General features: G+C 37.7%; 1 protein-coding gene across 1 annotated transcript in view; it reads right to left on the bottom strand.

The window, feature by feature from the left end:
- Nucleotides 1-431: 431 nt before the first annotated feature.
- The window catches only part of CCDC150 (coiled-coil domain containing 150), a 76,730-nt gene continuing 55,192 nt past the window's right edge, over nucleotides 432-21,969 (bottom strand). Inside the window, 13 exon segments of the mRNA XM_035726912.1 lie at nucleotides 432-808; nucleotides 1,096-1,215; nucleotides 3,239-3,325; nucleotides 4,003-4,164; nucleotides 4,255-4,323; nucleotides 4,767-4,955; nucleotides 9,386-9,481; nucleotides 9,483-9,519; nucleotides 10,491-10,660; nucleotides 11,484-11,577; nucleotides 13,165-13,334; nucleotides 13,984-14,112; nucleotides 19,931-20,038. Coding sequence (XP_035582805.1) covers nucleotides 692-808; nucleotides 1,096-1,215; nucleotides 3,239-3,325; nucleotides 4,003-4,164; nucleotides 4,255-4,323; nucleotides 4,767-4,955; nucleotides 9,386-9,481; nucleotides 9,483-9,519; nucleotides 10,491-10,660; nucleotides 11,484-11,577; nucleotides 13,165-13,334; nucleotides 13,984-14,112; nucleotides 19,931-20,038 — 1,548 coding nt within the window. The 3' untranslated portion in view covers nucleotides 432-691.

Below are 21,969 nucleotides of genomic sequence, written 5' to 3'. Positions count from 1 at the left end.
CAGAATAATTTGCTTTGTATATGTCCAAGGAAGCTGTAAATACAATCTCTTATATAAGAATAGATAGATATGGGGGGTGCCTGGCTGGCTCAGTCGGTAGAGCATGCAACTCTTGACCTCAGGGTGGTGAGTTCAAGCCCCACACTGGGGGTAGAACTTACTTAAAACAAGCAATAAAATACAGAATAGAGATAGCATCTTACTAAAGATGTTAAAGATGTGCTGGTAATTTACCTAGCACAAAAGATATACATTTGTATGATTGTGGAAGAGTTTTACCATTTTCCAGGTGATTCCAGTTCCAGGGATTATCTACTGGATGTTAGGATATTTTGTTTCAATGAAATGCCCTCGTTTATCATTTGGTTGCCATATCATCTAGCACCTTACTAAGTACTTTTTGATAAAATGTACTTAGAAAAATAGCCAAGTATCATGCAACAGCATCACCTATCATACAACAAATTAATATAAATTTATTGGGTGGAAAATGGGGAAAAGGACAAAAAAGATGGGGTGGTTCTCTAGTGATATCACCAAGCTCATAAAACGATAAACTCAAGTCCAAAATCTTCAGCCCACGTCAAAGACTTCATGTTCTGATGACGGTGGACAAGGCCAGCCCTGGTCGCCGGGCTCAGGAAATCATGGCTGTGTAGCTCTAAAGGAAGAAGCGCCTCTGTCAAGGACATCACTTTCTCTCTCGTTCAGAATGACACTTCTTGGGCATAAGTTTAAGATTCTGTTTATTCTCCCATCGATGTAGAGCAGACTGGCTGGATGCAACATTGTGCTGGTTACCTTGGTCCTGTTGGAGAGAAAACAGACCTAACAGTGTTCAAAACTACCTGCAGAGCTGAGGACCTATTTTGGCTTTATGAATATAATCTATTCATCGAGGTGAGTGGTTCTAATCCAGACAGTTTGGGAGATGTGCAACTTTTAAGGAAGAAACTTAGTTTGTTTTCCTTGCAGTTTAAAGAAGTCTAAAGATTAGTGGGGAGAGGAGCTGGATGAAGAGAGAACTTCTGCAATGAGAAAATGAGAAGGAACAAATCTAAAATTGCTGAAGACAGCCATGTCTAAATACCCTACCTCTTCCAGCCACCTATCTTCTTGGGGAAGCCTCTGCAACCGGTTTTTGGTCAGCTCAAGTTGGAGGCCATCAAACCTGCACTTAAACCAGCGATGAGCTTCTTCCAGGTTAGCTGTTATCTGGACATATAAGTGTTATCAGTAAAAATCACAACAAAGAAAGTTATGTTTTGTGTATTGTGGAGACTTTTTGACCCAGATGTTAAAAGACCCAAATTCTGAGTGCAAGATCCTTGCAACCTTTTGCATAACACAACTCCCATAGACGGGAGCGATTTCTGAATGCAGAGCTGAATGCATGCAAGCCTGCTGCTTTCAGGCATTTATTCATATTTCCTGGCTGTGAATGGAAGTGAGAGGACCCAGGAGGAAAATAAGAAAGAAAAAGACAAGATGGCGCTGCAAACAAATATGGTAGTTCAAGCCGTAGTGTGAATTTTTGAGTTCTGTTCTCTAAGACTAAATAGTTCTCCAAAGTCCCTACACTAGATCTTTCTTTTCGGCTTTATGAAAGTAAAGTAATTGAATTAGCAAAAGACTGGACTAGCTTAGTGTAAATGGCATTCTCTTTATTTCCTTTATCCTCAAAATATTGTATACTTTAGCTCCCAAGCACAAACTTCCAAATTACCTTTGTTAGACTTACATGGTCCTTCTAGTAGTCTGCCTTTGAAGATGACCTGAAATCAGTATTCATTTATTTAACAACTATTTACGGAGTGCCTATATGTGCCTGGCACTTTTGTATGTATTTGGTATACTTCAGTATTTTAAGGTAAAGCTGACATGCTTTTAGGTTATATAAAGGTTGCTTCAAAACAGCTCCAGAACATATCCTCTAGAATAAAAAGTAAAATGATTGTTTTCCCCAGGTGATTATTTGTTTCATGGACAGCATTTTCATTTTTTTGATTCTGAAGTCAGGTACTTCTCTCTTGCCTGGGAGAAGGCAAGTTCCATGAAAGCAGGGGCGTCCACAGTCAATATGTGCGACTAAGTATTTGTCCCAGATCAGCCAGGTCCTTGTGTGGGTACAAAATAGTGAGGTAAGAAAATAAAGCTCCCCTTGGCATTTAACCTTTAGAAAGCTACAAAGCTCATGTACTTTCCAGGGCTGTTTGTATATCCTAATGCCAGGGATACTCTCCCCCGCCCCCGCCCCCCCCCCCCCGCTGTCAAACCCAACCCCACCTTTCTCCAGCACTCTTAACCAGGGGTGGAGGGAAAGATGCTTGAAATGGCCCTGTACATCATGTCTCCTCTTGTGACTGAGAAGGGAGGTACTACTTATTGAGACGTACTCTGAGTCATCTAACAGCATAACAGCTTAGTAAGTCTTACCATCCCGACTTTCTGGGATGTTGTAACTGATGAGTTAATGTAAATATAACTTCCTCAAGGGCACAGCAAGTGTCACAGCTGGTGTTCAAACTCGTGTGTGTCAGAGTCCATATTCCTTTTAATACACCATTCTGATAGTCCTATTGTCCTGTCATTTAATGGCTATAAAAAGGACAAATCATGACCAGCTAATGACATCATCACTATGATACCTTAAGAATCTCTTTTCTTATCTGGAAAATGAAGAGTGGTTGTGTCAGACAATGATTTCAAAGATCCTTTCCAGCTCTAAAAAATGTATGCTTTTAAATACCTTCAAAAAGGCCAATTTAAGATTAGAGAAAGCAAATTCCCAAAAATTAAAAGGGCCTATGAGGGGTGCCTGGCTGCCTCAGTCAGAAGAGCAAGCAACTCTTAATCTCAGCGTTGTGAGTTTGAGCCCATGTTGGGTGGAGAGATTACTTCAGAAAAATAAAACTTAAAAAAAAAAGAGGGCCTACTTTACATTTCTAGTTATTGACTGAACAAAGAACTTCCATTTTTATTAGTGATGTCAAGCAGTAATGCATTAAAATTTACACACATGCTGGTCTTCCTTATATTTAGGGGTAGAGACTTGGACTTGGTTTAGTCAGTATTTCAACATTCTTTTATTAGGACACAGAATCTCAATCTAAAAATTATTCTTCATAGTAGATATTAGGCTTAGTTAAGTTACTGGTTCTTGCCTGTTACACTCCTGACAACTATGATAATGAAGGATTTTGCCTTGACTGTCTAAGTCTTTAGGTCCGTGGCTTACCTGTTCGGATTCCACACTGGCTTCTTTCAGTTTATGCTCTGTTGCCTCTTTACATTTCTTTAGGTGTCTGATAGTTTCTTCCAATTCCTGAAAATGTGATACAAAGATTTTTACAAATTCCCAATATACCATACGGAAAAAGAAGCTTCCATATTGTAATAAATGGGCAACCAAATTATGAAAGTATGATGAGGTTATACTTTCTAACTTCAGGTGCTACCAAAATACAAGATAAAAACTATTACTCTCAGTAGTATACATAATGCATATAATCACAGATTTTGATTTTATGTATTCTCCTGAGGAGGAAGAGATTAACATCTCTTTCCAGAACTGAAGGAATACTTTTTCACAGGAGACACCGTCTGCTAGAAGGCAAGAGCTTGATGATCCCTTGAAGTCCCTATTCAGTGACAGAATGTTATGCTTTTCAGAAGGCTGGGTATAGCTGCAAGTCCTATCACAGCAGCAGGGATAGCTGAGCTTCAGGGAAGGACCAAAGGCTATAAAGTTCCTGAAAGACAAGAAATTCAGTTCTGAAGTCTTAGGAACCAGTATTTTGCATATGTGAGCTTCAGTTGTTAAGAATGAATACTTTATAAGTTGAAAATTGAGAACACGTGCCATATTCACAGCTATAGGCTTCTTCCTCTTGCAGGTTTATGTTTCTTCTTTAGAATCTAGAAAATCTAGGTGCTCTGATGCTGGGTTTCAGTACATGTCATTTGCTGCTCATCTCAGAGGACTCTGAGGAAGCCTCTCACCTGGCACCGGCTCTCCAGTTCCTGCCTTATTTTCCGCTCTGCCTCAAGTCGCAGCTCTTGCTGTTTGTTCCGTGCTGACGTCTCATATTGGCTCCTGGCCAACAGCTGCATCTCCTTCTGTAAGTTAGTCATTTCGGATACGAACTTCTGGATACTCAGTGACTGGTGGGGCACAAAGAGGGAAGCAGTTGGTGAACCTGAGTCTGAGATTTTATGTGAATGGTAAACATGCAGTTTGTGAGAATCACCTACCTGTTCATAATTTTTTTTCTGATATTGATCCTTAATTAGCTCCATTTGCCTCAATTCTGTTTCTATTTGCTGAAAGTAAATGTGGAAATAACATAGAAAGATGATCAGTGGAAAAACTGGCTTGCTCTTTTTGCCTATAGGATGACAGAAAGAATCCCATATGAGACCCACAGTTAATAGCTCCTCCTGGGTCCTCCTTCCTGTCTGTCCCACTACGCTAAAAGAGCAAAGTCGTATGCAACCACTGGGGAAGAGGCAGTTGGGGAGCCAGAAGGTGACACGGCAGTTAATGAGAAACCACACATTTACACAGCAGTATCGCTGCTGGAAAAAGAGATAGTAACCCCCCCAGGCTCCTCGGCAATCTGCCCATACCCCAGGTATAGCTCTAATTCCCAGAGAACACAGCTGCTGTTAGGACTCTGGAACCATCTTCACCGGACCCCACCACCTGCCTGGATCCTCATCAGATACTAAAGAAGTAAGGGGAGACTTAGCGTTTCTCATACAACCTTCATCCTCTCTACATTCTGAGTGTTATTCGCCTTGGTCGACAAGTGGAGCTTAATTTGGGCCTTTTGATTCTTTATTTTCTCCTTGCTACTGTTCAGGATCTTCTCCAGCTCTGTCAGTTTCTGCCGCAGCTCTCGGTTGGTCCGGGTTACCTCCACTGATCGGAAGTTGGCTTCGTCAAGGGCTTTCTTCACCTGTGGAACACAAAGGGAAAATTTGATCATTTTAAGCTTCCATTCTGGAAAAGAAGCTTATGATTAGGCCTGTCCCCGTATTTAGTTCTCTTTGGACCTTTCTTTTAAAGAGGAGGGTAAGCGAGGCAATAATGATGTCTCATTAAGAATTGTGGAGCAAAATTCTAAGTGGTTTTCATCCTTTTGTTTTAATTTTTAACACTAAACACAATCTTTCCTAGAACAGATAAACAATATATATTCATCATTTGCTTTTAAAGAGCATTGTTTGGAGTCCAACCTAAGTTCAGATCTCAGCTGTAGCACTTATTAGCCAAGTATGCAAATGACCTAGACTAAGGGTTCTAAGGGTTAAGGATTCTAGTCAATATGTGTAATTAAAGTTACTTCAAAATAATAACTATGAAAAGTAGTAAGGGAAGTAAAATGACTGACTGCTCCAGAATGAGAAAGAGAAAAAGACACAGGACAAAGTCTGAATGGATAAAAGAAAAGAGTTGGTTTGTGGAAAAGAAGTCTTGAGAAAGGAGTTTTATGTGTGGTCAAGGTGGCTGTTTTTAAAGAATGAATTTGGTGTAAAATTAGAATTTGGTTTTTCTCTTCATTAAAGAGACAGAGCTTTCTTGGGCTATTGGTCTGTTCTTGATAGAGTCTCTGAAAGGTTTTGTTTTTTTTTTTTTAATCTTTTGGGTAATCTCCCTGAAAAACAAAGATTTTACATCCTAGCAAAATAACTTACTGTGCGTCATATTGTCTTTTATTACTTAACATTGAGAAGACTGGGTTTTCTTTTTTTTTTTTTAAGATTTTATTTATTTATTTGAGAGAGAGAATGAGAGAGCGAGCGAGCACATGAGAGGGGGGAGGGTCAGAGGGAGAAACAGACTCCCTGCCGAGCAGGGAGCCTGATGCGGGACTCGATCCCGGGACTCCAGGATCATGACCTGAGCTGAAGGCAGTCGCTTAACCAACTGAGCCACCCAGGTGCCCGAGAAGACTGGGTTTTCTTAAGAGCTAACTTTTGTTCACAACTATATAACTTTCTGTATTTGCCTTTAAAACTTCTATTGTCACTTTGTTTAAATAATATTTCATAATAATTTGTGATCATAGTCAAATGTTCAAATGTTTTGACAACTTCCCCAAATCAAATTCTAAATGGAGTCTTTTTGATCTCAAAGTAACTTTGAGATTTCCCAGACAGTCCCTGAAAAATCTCAAAGGATTTGTGTCTCACCATGTAAAAGAGAAATGTTAAACTAATTGGGTTTATTTGGTATGCTAAATTACATGGGAAGCATTGTCAAATAAGTGATGATAAGCCTTATATTTGTACAATGTGTGTTATTAATATGTGTTCTAGCAATTGTAGGAAATTCCTAAAAATCTGATATGTTCTTTTATCAATCATAATTCCAGTTATTATCTTAAAATGGTGTATATCACAGATATAACCCAATATCCTTGTCAATTCTATTAGAGTGAACTCTCATCAGATCTTTAAACATGAGCATATTAAAGTCAGCTCTTGTTACACGTGGATACTTTTGCAAAAGGGAGATTCCTGGAAAGGACCCTACTAAGTATTCTTGAGCACTGACATCCCTGCCAAATTAGAAGGTATCAAACCTTTGGTGCACATTTCACAACTGAAGAAGGCTCCATCTGACATCCGGTCCTATGTAAATATGAGCTGTGGAGGCCTCAAAATCAAATTGACTAAGAAGAGAAGTAGCTGACATTGGGGTAGACTGTTTCCGCCTAAGATGTCAGATCAAGAATGTTTCTTTCCATTCTTCCTTTTCTCTATGACCGTCATTTTCCCAATTCTTACACCATGAAGGTCTTTAGGATTCTTTTGCCCACCTTTTGCCTTGCTCTGGCCTGCAAAAATGATGCCATTGCAAAGGGTGTAATCCAACCTTCAAACAACTGGTGGATTTGCCAGGATGTTGGTGATCCTGTAATTCTGCCCATCACACACTTCTCCCTGATTTCCAATGCTTCAGTTTCTCTGGACCAAACTCTTCCCCCTCCCCATTGTATCATACTCCCTACACCCAAGGGTCAATTTCTCTGCTTCTGGTTAAAAACTCTAAGCCCGGGGAATCTTGCATCCAGGTACTGTACAAAAAAAGGGACATAGGCAAAGGGAACTAGAATAAAATTGGTGTGGTCTACAGACTTAAATTTTACTGGCCTCCACTGTTGTCACCTTTCCAGTCCTGAGCCACAGACTGAAAACAGTACTTACCAGGAGGCATTCATGATTCAAAATTAGCTTCCTTTGGCAGACCCCTAGTGCCTGGGCTAGCAGTATGTGCAAATGGGGCTACAATCAGAAACCTCTCCTTAACTCTTAAAGGTACTGCAGAATCTGCTGATAAATAGCTGCCCAACAAAAACCCCTAGACTCTCTGCCTGATCTTGTTCTGGATAATAGGATATTATCGATTATCTTTTAGCTGAGTAAGGAGGTGTTTGTGCTGGGGCCAACACCACATGCTGCACTTAGACTGACACTTCTGGGGAAGCTGAGACTCAGCTACATAAGGTTACTGAACAAGCTAGCTGGCTTAAGAAAGTGACTCCTTCAACAGAGTCCTTCCCTTATTTGGGTTTTGGGGACCATGTCTCCAAAGGACACTCTAGACATTGGGAATTATCCTCCTTATAATAATCATAGCAGTCTCCCTAGTGTGCTGTATTCTCTCAAAACCTTGAAATGCATGTTCACTGTTGCTAACCACCAAGCAATCTAAGACAGTTGGGTAATCTGCCTGATAAGACCCCTGCCATCCCCTAAAGGAAAGTACTTTTTCTATAACCAACCTGCTTTTTTGCCTAATATATCTTGTTCCTGGCTCCTGGCTGCCTCTGAAAGCCTTTCATCTTGTACCACTCCTTGAAGCTCCTTTTTATCTGCCAGATTGGATACTGCCTGATTTGAACTGAGTTTTGCTCAAATAAACTTTTAAAATGTTTAATATGCCTCAGTTTACCTTTTAACATGACTTAAATAATTTTACAGAGCTCCTTTCCTCCTCCAGTACCCTTACATTAGTGCCGCTTGGTTTTTAGGAAGAGGTGGCAGCAGACAAGGGAGAAGAATGCAGTACTCGGGACGGCTGGTAGTGTTTGACATGCTAAGGTTATTTGTACATTTTCTTTCTACACTGGCTCGCTCCTTCAGATCCTGACCTCCATTCCACAGTGCTGGCCTTTTTATTTATATTCTACCATTACCCGTCAATCACAGCTTTGTCAAACTGGGTAAGCCCTAACAATGATCACTTACTTTGTACTTATTATGTCAGGCACTGTGATAATTACATATATTTTCCAACTTAAAAAAAATAAAAACAAAAACAAAAACAAAAACCCTGGAAAGTAGTTATGATGATTTCCATTTTATGACTGAGAAATAGAGACCTCTGAAATTATTTGCAGTTAATTAACACCCCGTTAATAAGAGGCAGAGCCAGGACTCTTGAGTGGTGCGCCCTGAGCCCACCCTGCTGCTAACCACCTCCCCCCAACATCAACTCTCACTCTTCCCTTGGTCTTCCCACAAGTTCACAATCTTCAGTGATCCTTGTTAAAAGGATTTAAATTTTATAAGTATTCTGACAACTATCTCTGATTAAAGGTGCCTTTAATTTTAGTGTACCTTTTTGTTTCCCTTTATAAAGTTTTAATGTTTAAATAGTGTTTTGTAATTTACAAATTTTCTAAATGGTCTCTATAAATTGCAATTGCTAAATATACCAAATTTGGCAAAATACAGACCTACAGACCAGCCACTCCAAGCAAGTCTTGGAGTTATTTTAATTTCTCCCTCCCCTTTGTTCATGATACAACATTCAGTGTCTGTTAGATGATTTTTCTATTAAAATACTTTTTTGATTGAATTGTTCTCTATTTTCAACTTAACTATGTTGCTTGGCCCTAATCTTCAAAAGCCCAAAGTAACTGTCCTCGTTTCCTTGGGTCTACATGCCTCCCGTTTCTCTTCATGCTTGCCTACTCCCCACTACCACCAGACTCCCCTTCCTAAAACGGTGGTTACATCATACCACCCATTTCTTAGAAAGCCACAGAACTCCACTTTGACCTGAAAGTTCACCTCTAACCTTCTGACAGTCAAGGTCAGCTGCCAGCTGGTACCTTCTCAGCTACCAACTCTTTCTCAGACATTTCCCCAAATCTCTGCTCTGATTGGGAGAAAGAAATCCTAGTCATTTGCTCACACGTCCTGTTCATTTTGTGTTTTGATTTATGAAGAGCACAGAGATGGCTTGATCACATTGGGCTTATTGATCACAGAGGGACTAGAACAACAACTGCAGCCATGCTTGGAAATCCTGTAACTGGTTCTGCTCTTAAAAGGCACTCATCTAGAGAGATACTTCTTGTCACTTGACTCCATACCTCAGTCATTTCCGTTGTGCTGCCTTCTTGGCCGTTTCTCACTCAGTTTGAAACTGCTTTCTTAGAGCTTCTATGCGTTCAGCATGCATTTTCCGCTTCCATTTTAGATTCCTCAGTCATCCGTTCTCTGTTTCGGGGGAAAAAAAAGAAGTCAGCCTTAGAAATCATCTTTAGGAGGTAAGGAAGGTCTGGAGAGGAACGTGCAACTGTCCAAAAGGTGTCATTTACAAACAAGAAGCAGATCAGGCACCAGGTGAACTTCACTGGTCTGGAGCCCATTAACAGAAGGCGGGGGGGGAGGAAAGCATTTACCTGTAGTATTAAAAACCAAAAAGTCATTCACAATATAAAGATATCCAACTCAAAGAGTCAAACATACTCTTTGTTTCAACCAATAAACAAGGCCAGCAAGTTTCTGCTCATTCTTGAGCTAGCAACGTTTTACTACATTATTGAATTTGCACAGATCATAATTGGAAAACATAGCCTTTAGTTTTATGCCTTTCACATATCAGTATGTTCACTAGCCGAAAGGCATAAAGATCTATGTGCACACTGCATTTCCCTTGGTTAAAAGTTTTCATGGAATTTTATATCCAAATCTATTTACCTAGATGCAGTTTACAAAAAAAATGAGGGCTTGACCTGAACTTGATGGGTTTGACCTAACTAATTTTAGGCCCCAAGGGAAAACGATGGTTTAGATTTGCCTGGGTGGAGTCATCCCACTCCTAGAATGGGTTATTCCTACCCAGGCTGTTGCTCTTCCTTTCCCAAATCATGCTTCTTAAGGACACATCAGCTTTTGATAAGAAAGGGTTGGCAGAAACATGCAATATTCTTTAAGTTTTGGTTTAACCTTCATGTGGAGAAGTAGCTTGACACTAGATGAGGGAAGAGCTGAAAAGGAGATCCGAATGAGCACACCACAGCCAGCTAGTGTCTGCTGCTGATCAGGTATGTCTGGTTCCTTAACATGGCTCTGCTGGGAGTACCAGTTCCAAGCTGAAGACTGGTGCGAACTGGCTTATGTGATTGGGCCGAACTTTCTCTCCCAGAGGCTCTTCCCTAATTTCACTGTGACTATCCTGCCCTTACTTGAAGCTTTCCAAATTTTGTCGCTCAAGTTCATTGTTTTCCAATTTCTCTTGAACATGATCGAGCTTTGTTTGTAGATGATTATTTGTCTGGAGAGATTGTTCCAGGCTCAAAGCCAGTTTCCTGTTGTCTTCCCTAGCTACATCTAGAGCTTTCTGTAGAGGCTCCATCTGAAAGAGAGAAGGCTCTTTTTAATTCCACTATCACAGATGCAAGAAGTCCGTAACACTATATATTCACTCCTTACACCTTACCATCAAGTGCCATTGCAACAATAATTAGATGGAACCAGAACCAAAGATTGCAGCTGCCTGGGATATATATGTGAGAACTTACTACAGACATTGCTTAGGAGATGCTCAGAAGGCAATAGGAAAAGTATGCTCCACTGATAACCAGTGAGCTTTGAAAAACTGAGCCAACTTTATTTTTATTTTTAAAATTTTAAACTAGTTAAATTCCCCTTTCTGATCCTATAACCTTCAGGGGTCACTGCCTAGATAGATAAGAATAGGCACTTGTTCTTTGTATGTCCTTCCAGAAAAAGCTTATTTATATGAAATACCCCTGGCTTTTTAATATATGTGCATTTATGTAGAGTTACATTCATAAGTGCATATACCCATGAGCACACACATGTAAATATGTCTCCTTATTCATAGTGGGATCACTCCAACGACTTTTGACTGAAGTTACAAGTTACTTTCTGAGACTTTAACTTCTGCAGTTATTTATGCATTAATAAATAAAAAGAAGTAAACCATATAAGAAAGGGAAAATTAGGCATAACTGTGGTCCTGGTTTGCCAGTAAATGACTCCCTGGAAGGCTCCAGCAGGCCCACTTCCCATTTGTAACCAAAACTCAGACTTGGATGAACAAAGAATTATTTCTTTTTTTTACTGATTATTTTGCTCCATTTTCCTAAAAGAGCAATATCCCCAAAAAACCAAATATATCAACATTATCACCTATAGAAAAAAGTGGCCTTTACCTCACTGTTGTGCTGGGCATCTACAACCAGCATCCTGGCCTGCCACTGGTCCACTTCTGCCTCCAACTTCTGCACCCTCTGTTGATTTAGAGCCCTAAAAATGGAAAGCGCAGGAAGAATGATTGCAGAAAAGAACCATGTAGGAATGATACCACTGGGAGTTATGGGGCACTCTTCTTCCAAGAAGCTCAAAGAGCATATGTAGTAGAGATGCTCAGAGTATATAAGAGTTGGCAAGTGCCAATTAGTAGCTTCAGCTTCAGGTTAAGGAATTAAGGCTCCCAGAGATTAAAAATTTGTCCCAGCTATGATTCAGTTTGGCTTGATACATTAAGCTGTCAATACTTGTTAATGACTAACTTATGGGCTAGTAATTTTATACATATATACAAATCACTAGCACAAAAATATATCCCCTCTAGATGGATGGGCCCGTTGTTGACATTTTGCTTCTAAATACAACTACCTAGAATTTTATTGTGAATGGCAAGCGATTTTCAATACCATCCCTTAACTTTTTAAGTTCAGGGGTAATATACATTTATAATATGTAAAAAATAAAGATAAGTACAATGGAGAATATAAAACTGGCGTCTGTTCCCCCATAACACAGAGGGTATGTGCACCATTAATATACACATTACAATATATTTCAGAGAACTTATTAAACTCAAACCATTTGTTTAGTAACCTCAAGGGGAAACTTTTATGCAATTTGAAACATTCAAAGAAGGAGTTTACTCATAAAACATGGCTAGAACTCGTTCTCAGAATGATTCCTCTAAAATAATTATTAATCTTTAAATAGGACACTAATATATAGATAATTCAAACTCAAGTAGGCACTTAGCTTTAGTTATCTAGACTAGACAATTATAATTCTGTAGACCCAAGAGTAGGTTTAAGTGGTGTAGAAACCGGACAGGTAAAGCAGCAATATCACACACAAACTTCTAGAACACAACTCCTTTACATCACTACAAAGTACGGGAATTTTCAGTCTTTGAAAATCATGTTCATTTCTAATTCCAGATTCTCCCTAATTTTCTAGGTCTTTATGTTTTATAATATTGCATTTTATTGACCAGGTCTACATTTCACCATTTCTGAAATGTAAAGCTAAAATAGAGGACTTTACGAGTGTAGTATAGTAAAGGGGATGAATGGTCATATTCATACATTTAGTGAGTAGTAAAACAGGGAGAGGGAACTATGTCAGAATTGGAGGAAAAACCTGTTCAGGACTGAAGGGAGGTCCTTGGTTCCAAACAAAAATCTCCCCTTGACTAAAGACTATCCAAATAAGCACGTTGGTTTACAAAGAACGCTGCATTGCACAAAACCCTACTGGGCAGGAGGAATGGCCAGGATTGAAGGGTGCAGGCTGCGGGGGCAGCCAGTGTGCATCAGGCACGGCCCGGCAGGAGGCGGGGACCTCCACCCCGGTGGAGGCTGTGGCTCCGGGCCCAGGCGTGTAGGTAAGAGCAGCTTGGGAAGTCGAGAGGCCGAGGTTAGTGCATTCACCAAAAGATCTTGCTTTCCGGTCAAGTTCCTAGGATGTTTTCCTCAAACAGGGCCTAGGTCTGTAGTTTAGAGTGACTGTTCCTTGACTTTACGCTGGTCCTTACTATAATGCAGTGGACAGCTACACGCACAAAGACAGAAAATTAATCTCCAGTACCTTTCTTTCTTGAGGCCTGCAATCTCTGAATCCCTCCGCCCAAGCTCTATTTGTACTTTTTCCAGAGCACCTTGCATCTTACTGTGAGAAGCCAGCACATTCTCCAACATAATTGTAACCTTGCAGTTGTCTTCTTTAGCCTCTGCCAGTTGTCGCTGAAAGTTTCCCACCTAAGAGAAAATGAAACAAGACAAAGATATTTGATCCTTTCTGGTTCTTCTGCTGTTGCTGAGTCCCATTACTTCTAGGCAGGAGTATGGAAAGCAAGCATGGTAGAATGCTAAGGGGAACAACGGAAGCATGTTTATCTTGTTAAGATCTGAAGTTATTGTGACTTCGAGAAAAAGGAACACGAGACCCCACACCCTGTGGGGAACTGCAGTGCTTCCCCACAGTGGCCCCGTCACAGCGTGTGTATCAACCAGAGGCAAGAGCATCCACGATTTCCCGGTTCTCCATGTGCGGGTCCCAGGCTGGTCTGCTCGGTGAGCTCACGATGGGGCCAGAAGAGAACACACTGGAGAGCCGTCGGGATGAGCGACGTCTTAATAACACTGAAGTCGACAGGTTTTTGTTACCAAGGTCTGACGTGTTTCAACAGAAAAAAATCAGGACTTTTTCTTTTAAGATTGGGAGTTAAGTGATGTGTTTTTAAGGCAAATACTTCGCAGCTCTTCTAAAGTTATCTTTAGGAAAAATAATCCCCCTCTGATCAATCCTCATTCTTACTCAAGGGAACAAGAAATGAAGGAATGGGACTCGTGAAGGATTTCTGAGGCACCTCGTGTAACAAACCCGCACAGAGCACTGAGGCCTTGCCTTCTTGTTCTCTCTGTCCTCCAAAGCTTCGAGGTCCCCTTTCAACCTCTGGCTCTCTTTCAGGGCTGCATCCCGACACTTCCTGGCTTGTGAGAGCTCCTCTTCATTCTTTTCAAGAATGGATTTCACCTTAGTAGAGAACAAAGCACTGTAAATCAGCAGTTAGAACAAGACACAGCATGTTGGAAACCAAACTTAAAATGTTTAATTAAATATGCTTATCCACTATAATAAATCCACAAGCTTTATTAGCTATTTTTCCCTTTAAAGAAAACTACAAAGCAAAAAAAAAAAAAAAAAAAAAAATCTGTGTGAATAAACATGAGGAAACCTAATAGATGTCAATCTCCAGGAAAGTAGAGGCTAAGTGATAAGGGAGATAAGACTATGAAGGTCAGATGTAAAATGGGGGAGAAATGGATTATCATGGAATTTGAGAGTGTAACATTTGCAGACTATAACAAAAGCAAAGACAAATAAATACCATGTAGTGTCAAGAAAATGGTGTTAGAGTGCAACCTAATTAGAAGTATTAGTATTTTACATCCCTGAAATACTTTTAGTATATCTACACAATCATTTTAAATGATCACACTATTTGAGATATTATTTTTTTAAAAAGTGTTGAAATAACTAGATTCATAGGATGTTGCAAAAGTAGCAGAGTCTTATGTATTCTTCACCCTGCTTCTAATGGTGACATCTTACACTACTGTAGTTCAACATCAAAGACTTTGGTACATTATTGTTAACTAGCAGATTAAATGGACTACAGAACTTACTCCATTTTCCCCATTTTTTTAAAATCTGCATTCATCTGTGTGTGTGTGTGTGTGCATGCACGTTATTCACATGAACACCATCACAATCAAGATACAGAACTGCCCCATCCCGCCAAAGAATCCACCTGTGCTACTTCTTTGTGTACACACACTCTCCCAAACCCATCCCCTGTCCCGGGGCAAGCAATAATTTGTTCTAGAACTCCGTAGTTTTGTCATTTCAAGAATGTTGAACATTTTAATGTAATTAACTTTTGTATAGGTAATACGTTCACATTATCCTTTTTTAAACAGCATGACTGAGGTAGGAATGACCTACAATAAGCTGTGTATATCTCAAGCATACAGTTTTGACATCTCAAAAGTTCTCTCATGCCTCTTTGTAATCTCCCCCTTCTGTTTCTCCTTGTTCCCCCACCTCCACACAAGGCAACTAGTCTGTTTTCTGTCATGATAGTTTTTATTTTCTAGAATTCTATATAGATAGAATTATATTGTATGTACTCTTTTTTGAATGGCTTTCACTCAGCATAATTATTTTGAGATTCATTCCATCTTTTTCATGTATCAATAGTTCGATCCTTTCTGTTGCTCAACAGTATTCTATTGTAGGTTATACCACAATTTACTCATCCATTCACCTTCTGGACACTTGCGTTGCTTCCAGCTTTAAGCTATTACAAATAAAGCCACTGTGAATAGTTGTGTACAAGACTTTGTATAGATTTATGCTTTATCTTTAGTAGATACTTAGCAGAGGAATGGCTGGGTTATACAGTAGTGTTTCGTTTTTAAAGAAAATACCAAACTATTTTTCAAAGTGGTTCTACCATTTGACATTCCCTTCAGCAGTGTGAGTCCCAGTTGCTCTGCATCCTCACAACATTTGGTATGATCAGTTTTTCAGTTTTATACATTCTAATAGGTGTGTCGTACTATCTCACTGTGGTTTTAATTTTAAAATTTTCCCTAATGCCTGATGTTTAACATCTTTTCAGGTACTTAGTTATCATCCATATCTTCTTTTCATTGTTTTCTTCTTAATAAGTTTTGATAGTTTAATACATTCTGGAGACAAGCCCTTAAAGATATGTGATTTGCAACTATTTTCTCCCAGTCTACAGCTTATATCTCATTCTATTAATATCGCCGAAGAGCATAAACTGTCGTATCTTTTTTCCCCTTTATGGATCATGCTTTTGATGTCAAATCTAAGATATCTCTGAGTAATCCAAGATCACAAAGATTTCCTCCTATGTTTTCTTCTAGAAGTTTTACAGTTTTAGGTTTTATATTTAAGACTGATCCATTTTGAGTTTTTTTTTTTTTTAAGATTTTATTTATTTGAGAGAGAGAGTGAGCACACAAGGAGGAACAGAGGGAAAGGGGCAATCTCATGACCCTGAGATCATGACCTGAGCCAAAATCAAGAGTCCGGCGCTTAACTGAATGAGCTACCCAGGTGCCCCTGAGTTAATTTTTACATATGGTGTGAGGTATGGATCATAGGCTTTTTGTTCTTGCATATGGATATCCAACTGCTCCAGCACCATTTGTTGAAAAGACCATTCTTTCTCTACCTTCACTTTTGTTGAAAATGAAATGTTCATAAAATTACTTTGAATAGGTGTCACATTAAGATACAAAAGGGTAAAGTGAAAAATTTCCCTGCCATCCAGTTTTCTTCCTCAAAAATAATGTTGCCAATTTATGATGCATTGTGGAACTATACTACGCATTAAAAGTGTATACATATATACACACACACACACACATATGTATATATTTTTTATCCTCCTACCCCTTTTACTACACAAATAGTAAAATACTATGTATACTCTTCTGAACCTTGACTGTTTTAATATAATACATATATACTATATACATATACAGTATATACATACATATGTTCAAACAGTATTCCAAACCATGAATATACCATGATTTATTTAGCTAGTCTCTTACTGATGAAATTTTGGTTGCTTCCAGTCTTTTGCTATTAACAAACAGTACTTCAATAAATAATCTTGTAAACATGTCATATGTATAAGCTGGTATATCTGTAGGAGAAAGTCCTAGAAGTATAACTGTGAGGTGAAATGATACTAAATTGTCCTCCACATGAAGTAGTAACGTTTTACACTTCCAACAGCAACAAAAAACAGTATCTTTTCTCTACATCTTCTTCAACATTATTACACTCCCTTAAAACTTTTCACCTGTAACATCTGAAATACTTTTGAAGGTTCCAAGAATATTACAAAAGATGTCAATTCACAGACTCTGAAAACCTACTTGATTTTGTTCTAGAAAGGGACTCAAGGAAGAATACAGTTTTTATAATTTTACCAATTTTTTAAGATACATATGAAAAGGCCACTAGCAGAAATGTTTACAGAAAAGATCTAAATAGTAGTCAACTCTAGAAGACAAACTATATAGTAATTTGTTTTTAAATATCAAGCAAAGATGGATACTCTAAAAGTTTTCTTTGGAAAATATTTTCCAATGTTCAAGTTCTTGGGGCTTTTATTAATGTACTTTTATTTTAAAAGCAGCCTTTATCTAAACATTTTACCATGAATATTAAGATGTTTTGAATTTTTAAAAAATCAAAATCAGATTAAAAAAATCTCAATGGCTATTGTTAATCCAAATCTTTCTGTCTAAAAATTAGTTATGTACTAGCCAAAATGATGGTTTCAATCTACATTGTCAGTTTTTCTTATTTGTGAAGAACCTAACTTCTTTGTTGTTACTCATACCTCCAAACATTATCTTTCTGGATTGTTACTACTTTTCTTCATTGTTGTATAAATCTGAAATTTCCTTATGACTTAATTTGTGGTCTTCACTTACCGAATCCCGTTTAAGAAAATTTGGTGATTCATTAATTAATGGTCTTGAAGCAAGAATGTCTATTTTACCTTCCAGTCTTCCCTCCATGGTTTTAATAGCATTCAAAAGAGTCTTTAGAGAGATTCTAGAGTCTCCAATCTCCTGAGAAGCTCTCATAGTAGTCAGAGTAGGTGCAAAGGTCACACGGCGTGCAGAGTTGGGAAGAACACTGGGCAAACCAACTGACGAAGTTCTTTCCCTTACGTTGTTTACATGGGGCCTATAGCTTTCAAACAATTTCGAAGACGCAGGCCTCTCTGGAGATTTCCTTCTTTTTGGAGGCATCACCAATTAAAAACAGTAAAATGACTAAACCTAGAGTTATTTTTCAATGAGTGCTCCTTTTATGAAGAGGAACAACACAATACTCTCAACGAAGCTCTGATGGAAAATATACTTGAAAATGTGTTCCTTTGCTTTCAGGATGAAGAAATCACACTGTAAAGTTGTCCTAGTGAAGAAACGGACCTTCCTTAAATCGAATTCCCTGTAGGAGAGTGTATCTAATGAGGCCCCCTTTTCCAGTATAGTCAGATGGTTAGAACCCTAACAGTATTCTCTTTGAAGACACATTCTAGCTCCTTGGTTACCAGTGGTATACAAACAAAAATATTATAGATACAGAAGTTAGCCATACTGAGTATTTAAGATTTTTTTTTTTAATTTCATACATGGTAAATCTAAATTGTTGAAATGAATCACTTTCTCTTGGCAACACATTCCTGGATTATTTTTCCTTTTTCTTTTCTCTTTTTTTTTTTTTTTTTTTTTTAGGGACAAAAGACTTTATTTTCATGGCACAACAAACAGCATGGGCATCAGCATATTTTCATTCACTCCCTGAGTCCTAAGGGCAATACGAGGGCCAGATGGCACTAGCACACGCAATGAGTAGCATTAGAAAAGAGGAACCCAGAGTTTATGGAACTTGAATCTTCTATAATGGACAATAAGCATGCCTGCCCTTTGGTCAGGAGAGGGATGATGCCATCTCTGTCCCACAAGGCTATTTGCTATATATATTCATTCTTGAAAAGAGTCTGAAACAAGAAGAAGTGTGAGCTGTCTGGTGCATGTAGAAGAACAAAGAATCATGGGAAGGTTTTTCTCAACAAAAAATAATATTTATAGTTGGCCAAATTTGTAAGTCTGGAAACTACTGAATTAGATGTAATTCCGGAGAATACGGAGAAAAGAAAGAAAAAGCAAGCAAGCAAGCCAACAAACAAAAAAAAGAGAGGACAGTTATTTTGTGGGAGTATGTGGAGGTGACAAAAGTTCTTCCTGAGGTTCTATATCTGACTCCTAAGTAATTAACCAGCTCTTAAAGTTAGCTTTATATTGTGTCCTATTAATAGGAATAATGGCTTTAATTATTTTTCAACCATTAATTTATTGCCATAATGATTCTGAAGTGTAGCCTATAATAGTGTAAATGTTTTGGGTTATGTCATCTTTGTTTTGTTGAGTAAGTGGCTTTGTACTACTGAATTTTGAATTCAAATTGATAATATTAGCATTTTTTTGAAAAGGTATGATAATTTTACATTTTTGTGAAGCGTTCATTGAAATTTTCAAAACAATTTCAGAAATTTCTGTGAAAGAGGGAATGTGAATCTTGGGGAGAAAAAATAGGACCATTTACTACAAGCAGCTTACATGAAGTTGTCTTCCATGTAATTACTCTGATTATTTTTCTTCACTAAATGTTTTGTTACATTGTCTTTCTCCATTCATGTGTTAAAATTTTATGTGAACTACAAAAGGTTTTCAGCTTCAAGCAGCCACCACGGTGACAAGTAAGCACTTATACTAATGCCTCTTTCATGTGAGCTGTCTGGTGCAGGTGTATCTTGTTGGCAGAGTTCTGAATTTGCCAATAATTATAAAACCTCTTCCTCTGTGAAAGTGTTTCTTGATTCTTTCATTAAAATGATGCTCCCTATGAATGCTCACTCATAACATTATTTTGCTTCTGAAAGACTTAACTTTTAATTCTATAATAAAGTTTATGAGTACATTCCTAAGCCTCCAATTAGAGCATAAATAAGTTGAATGTCCCAATCCTGCTTCAGGCATCTTTTTTTCTCACAGTTCATCAAAACCTTGTACATTGGGGGTGTTTAAAAAATATTTGTGAATTGAGTCAAATGAGAGAATATTCATCTTTCTGGGACTATATGGTAAGGTGGGGAGAAAGGCATCAATTTCTTAAAATCTAATTAAAACAATATAACAGCAATCTGTTTTGTAGCTATTAATCACACCTGAGCATATTTGCTCTCTAGAGCCTTGTTCAACTTGCGTAGATGGTCATTCTGTGAACTGGTTTCAGTAAAAGAATGTAGTTGTTCTTCTAGCTGTTTAACTTTTATCTAGGGTAAAACAGAAGAATAATAAAATAAGGCTTATTAATTTTATGTGTATATATATTAATACATATACACACATATACTCTAAAAGGATATATTATATATATACACATATACATATATATACATATATACACACACATACTCTAAAAGGATATATATATATTATACATATATACACACATATACACAACTCTAAAAAGAAAAATAAGATGTCACGACTTTGGAAAAATCACAGAGAATCCTTAAAAGTTATAAAAGCAATCCCAAGTTTTTCTAATCATGTAAAGAATGCTATTTCAACTAACATAGCTATTTCAATAGCTTAAAGTAGGCTATAGCGATTTACATGTACGGAGATAACTAATTTGGTTTCTATTGCTTATGGAAACTCCAAATTAACATGACTCATGAATATAAAAGTTAGACTTTGTGGGTAATAATTTCAATTAAAAAATTGTGATATCTAACATTCAAAAAACATTTTGAATATGGATAATTAGAATTGTCAGTATGCAAGATGACAGTCTTGTTTTATTGACAGAATTATAAAAGTTGAATAAATGAAGTTCTTATACAATGAATTATACTTTAACATTAACTGAGAAAGATGACATATCTTTCTCTTTAAAGAAAATGATCATTTGGGGGAATGAAATCATTAATATTTACTAACCTCCAAAACTGTGTTTTTCCCACATTTTCTTCCCATCCTACCCACCCTTTCATACAAACCAACAATTAACATTACCGAGCGTATCCCTGAATCAGAAAAAATTTCATCCAAAATTTTTTTATCTAAATCAACTTTTCCCTCTCTGGGTGTCTTGTTTCCTACCTGTAGAGGATAAACACTTCTTGCTGATAAGTTACTGGACACTTTCAGGAACTGTTAAAAATGTGATTGCTAATATTGAGTTTTTTTCAAAGACTGCATAAAAACACATTCTGTCTCAGGATATCTCTCCTGTTCCACAAGGCCAGATTCTTCTTTTATCTTTGCTTAACTCAACCTCTAGGTACACAGTGAAATGTCCTGAAACTTTTCAGATGGCATGTTCTCATTTATAAGCACTTTAATTTTTGTATTGTCTTATTTGGCATGATTTTTAATTCAGGACATTCATAGGGGAAAGAACACAGAACAAATACATTGTGCTGCCCCACAGAGATCTGGGTGGGGATTGAAATCCAAGCAGCTTCCAACACTAGCTTATCAGCCAGTCTCAGGAACAGAAGTATCTTAGGTCAAGGTCTTTTGTTTATTATTCTTAATCCTTTTTAATAATTTTACTATAAATGGTATCCCTAAATAGTATATAGTATTATTTTATGAGACTGATCCATGTTAACACATGTCTCTATACTCTTTATAGAGACTGCTTTCAAAACTGGTATAACTACTTTCAGGAATAATTTAATAAACTCTAGTAAAATTCAAGATCTGTAATCCTACAATCCAGGAATTCTCCTCTTGAGATTTATACTTAGTCTAGAGAATTTTTTACATATGAGTACAAGAAGACATGTACAATAATTCATCACATCGGTGTTGTTTGTAAGCAATTGGAAACTGCCTAAATGTCCATCAATAGAAGAAAGGATATATCTCTTTTGGCATATTTATAAAATGGAATAGTACATTACATTGAAAATAAAATTCAGACCATGTTTGAATCTGGGGCAGCAGTTTCTGACAGTCTACATTAGCTGCTAAAACCCATTCTTTATACCAATCATTAAGTTAATTCTAAAATGTAATCCCTTATCAAATGATTCATAGGTAATATTTTAATCAATTATTCAATGTAGAGAGAACACAGAAGATTATTTTGATGTTTAGTATGCAGCTCTTCCTTTAAATTATCTTGCAAGAGTATTATGGTATAAGAGCACTCTCCCTTGGGTTGGTGAAGTCAGTCCCTTTGGAATGT

The sequence above is a fragment of the Zalophus californianus genome, chromosome 3, assembly GCF_009762305.2.
Source record: "Zalophus californianus isolate mZalCal1 chromosome 3, mZalCal1.pri.v2, whole genome shotgun sequence".
In the NCBI taxonomy this organism is placed as follows: Eukaryota; Metazoa; Chordata; class Mammalia; order Carnivora; family Otariidae; genus Zalophus; species Zalophus californianus.
The sequence above is the reverse complement of the archived record's forward strand: the minus strand, read 5'-3'. Positions and strand labels throughout refer to the sequence as shown.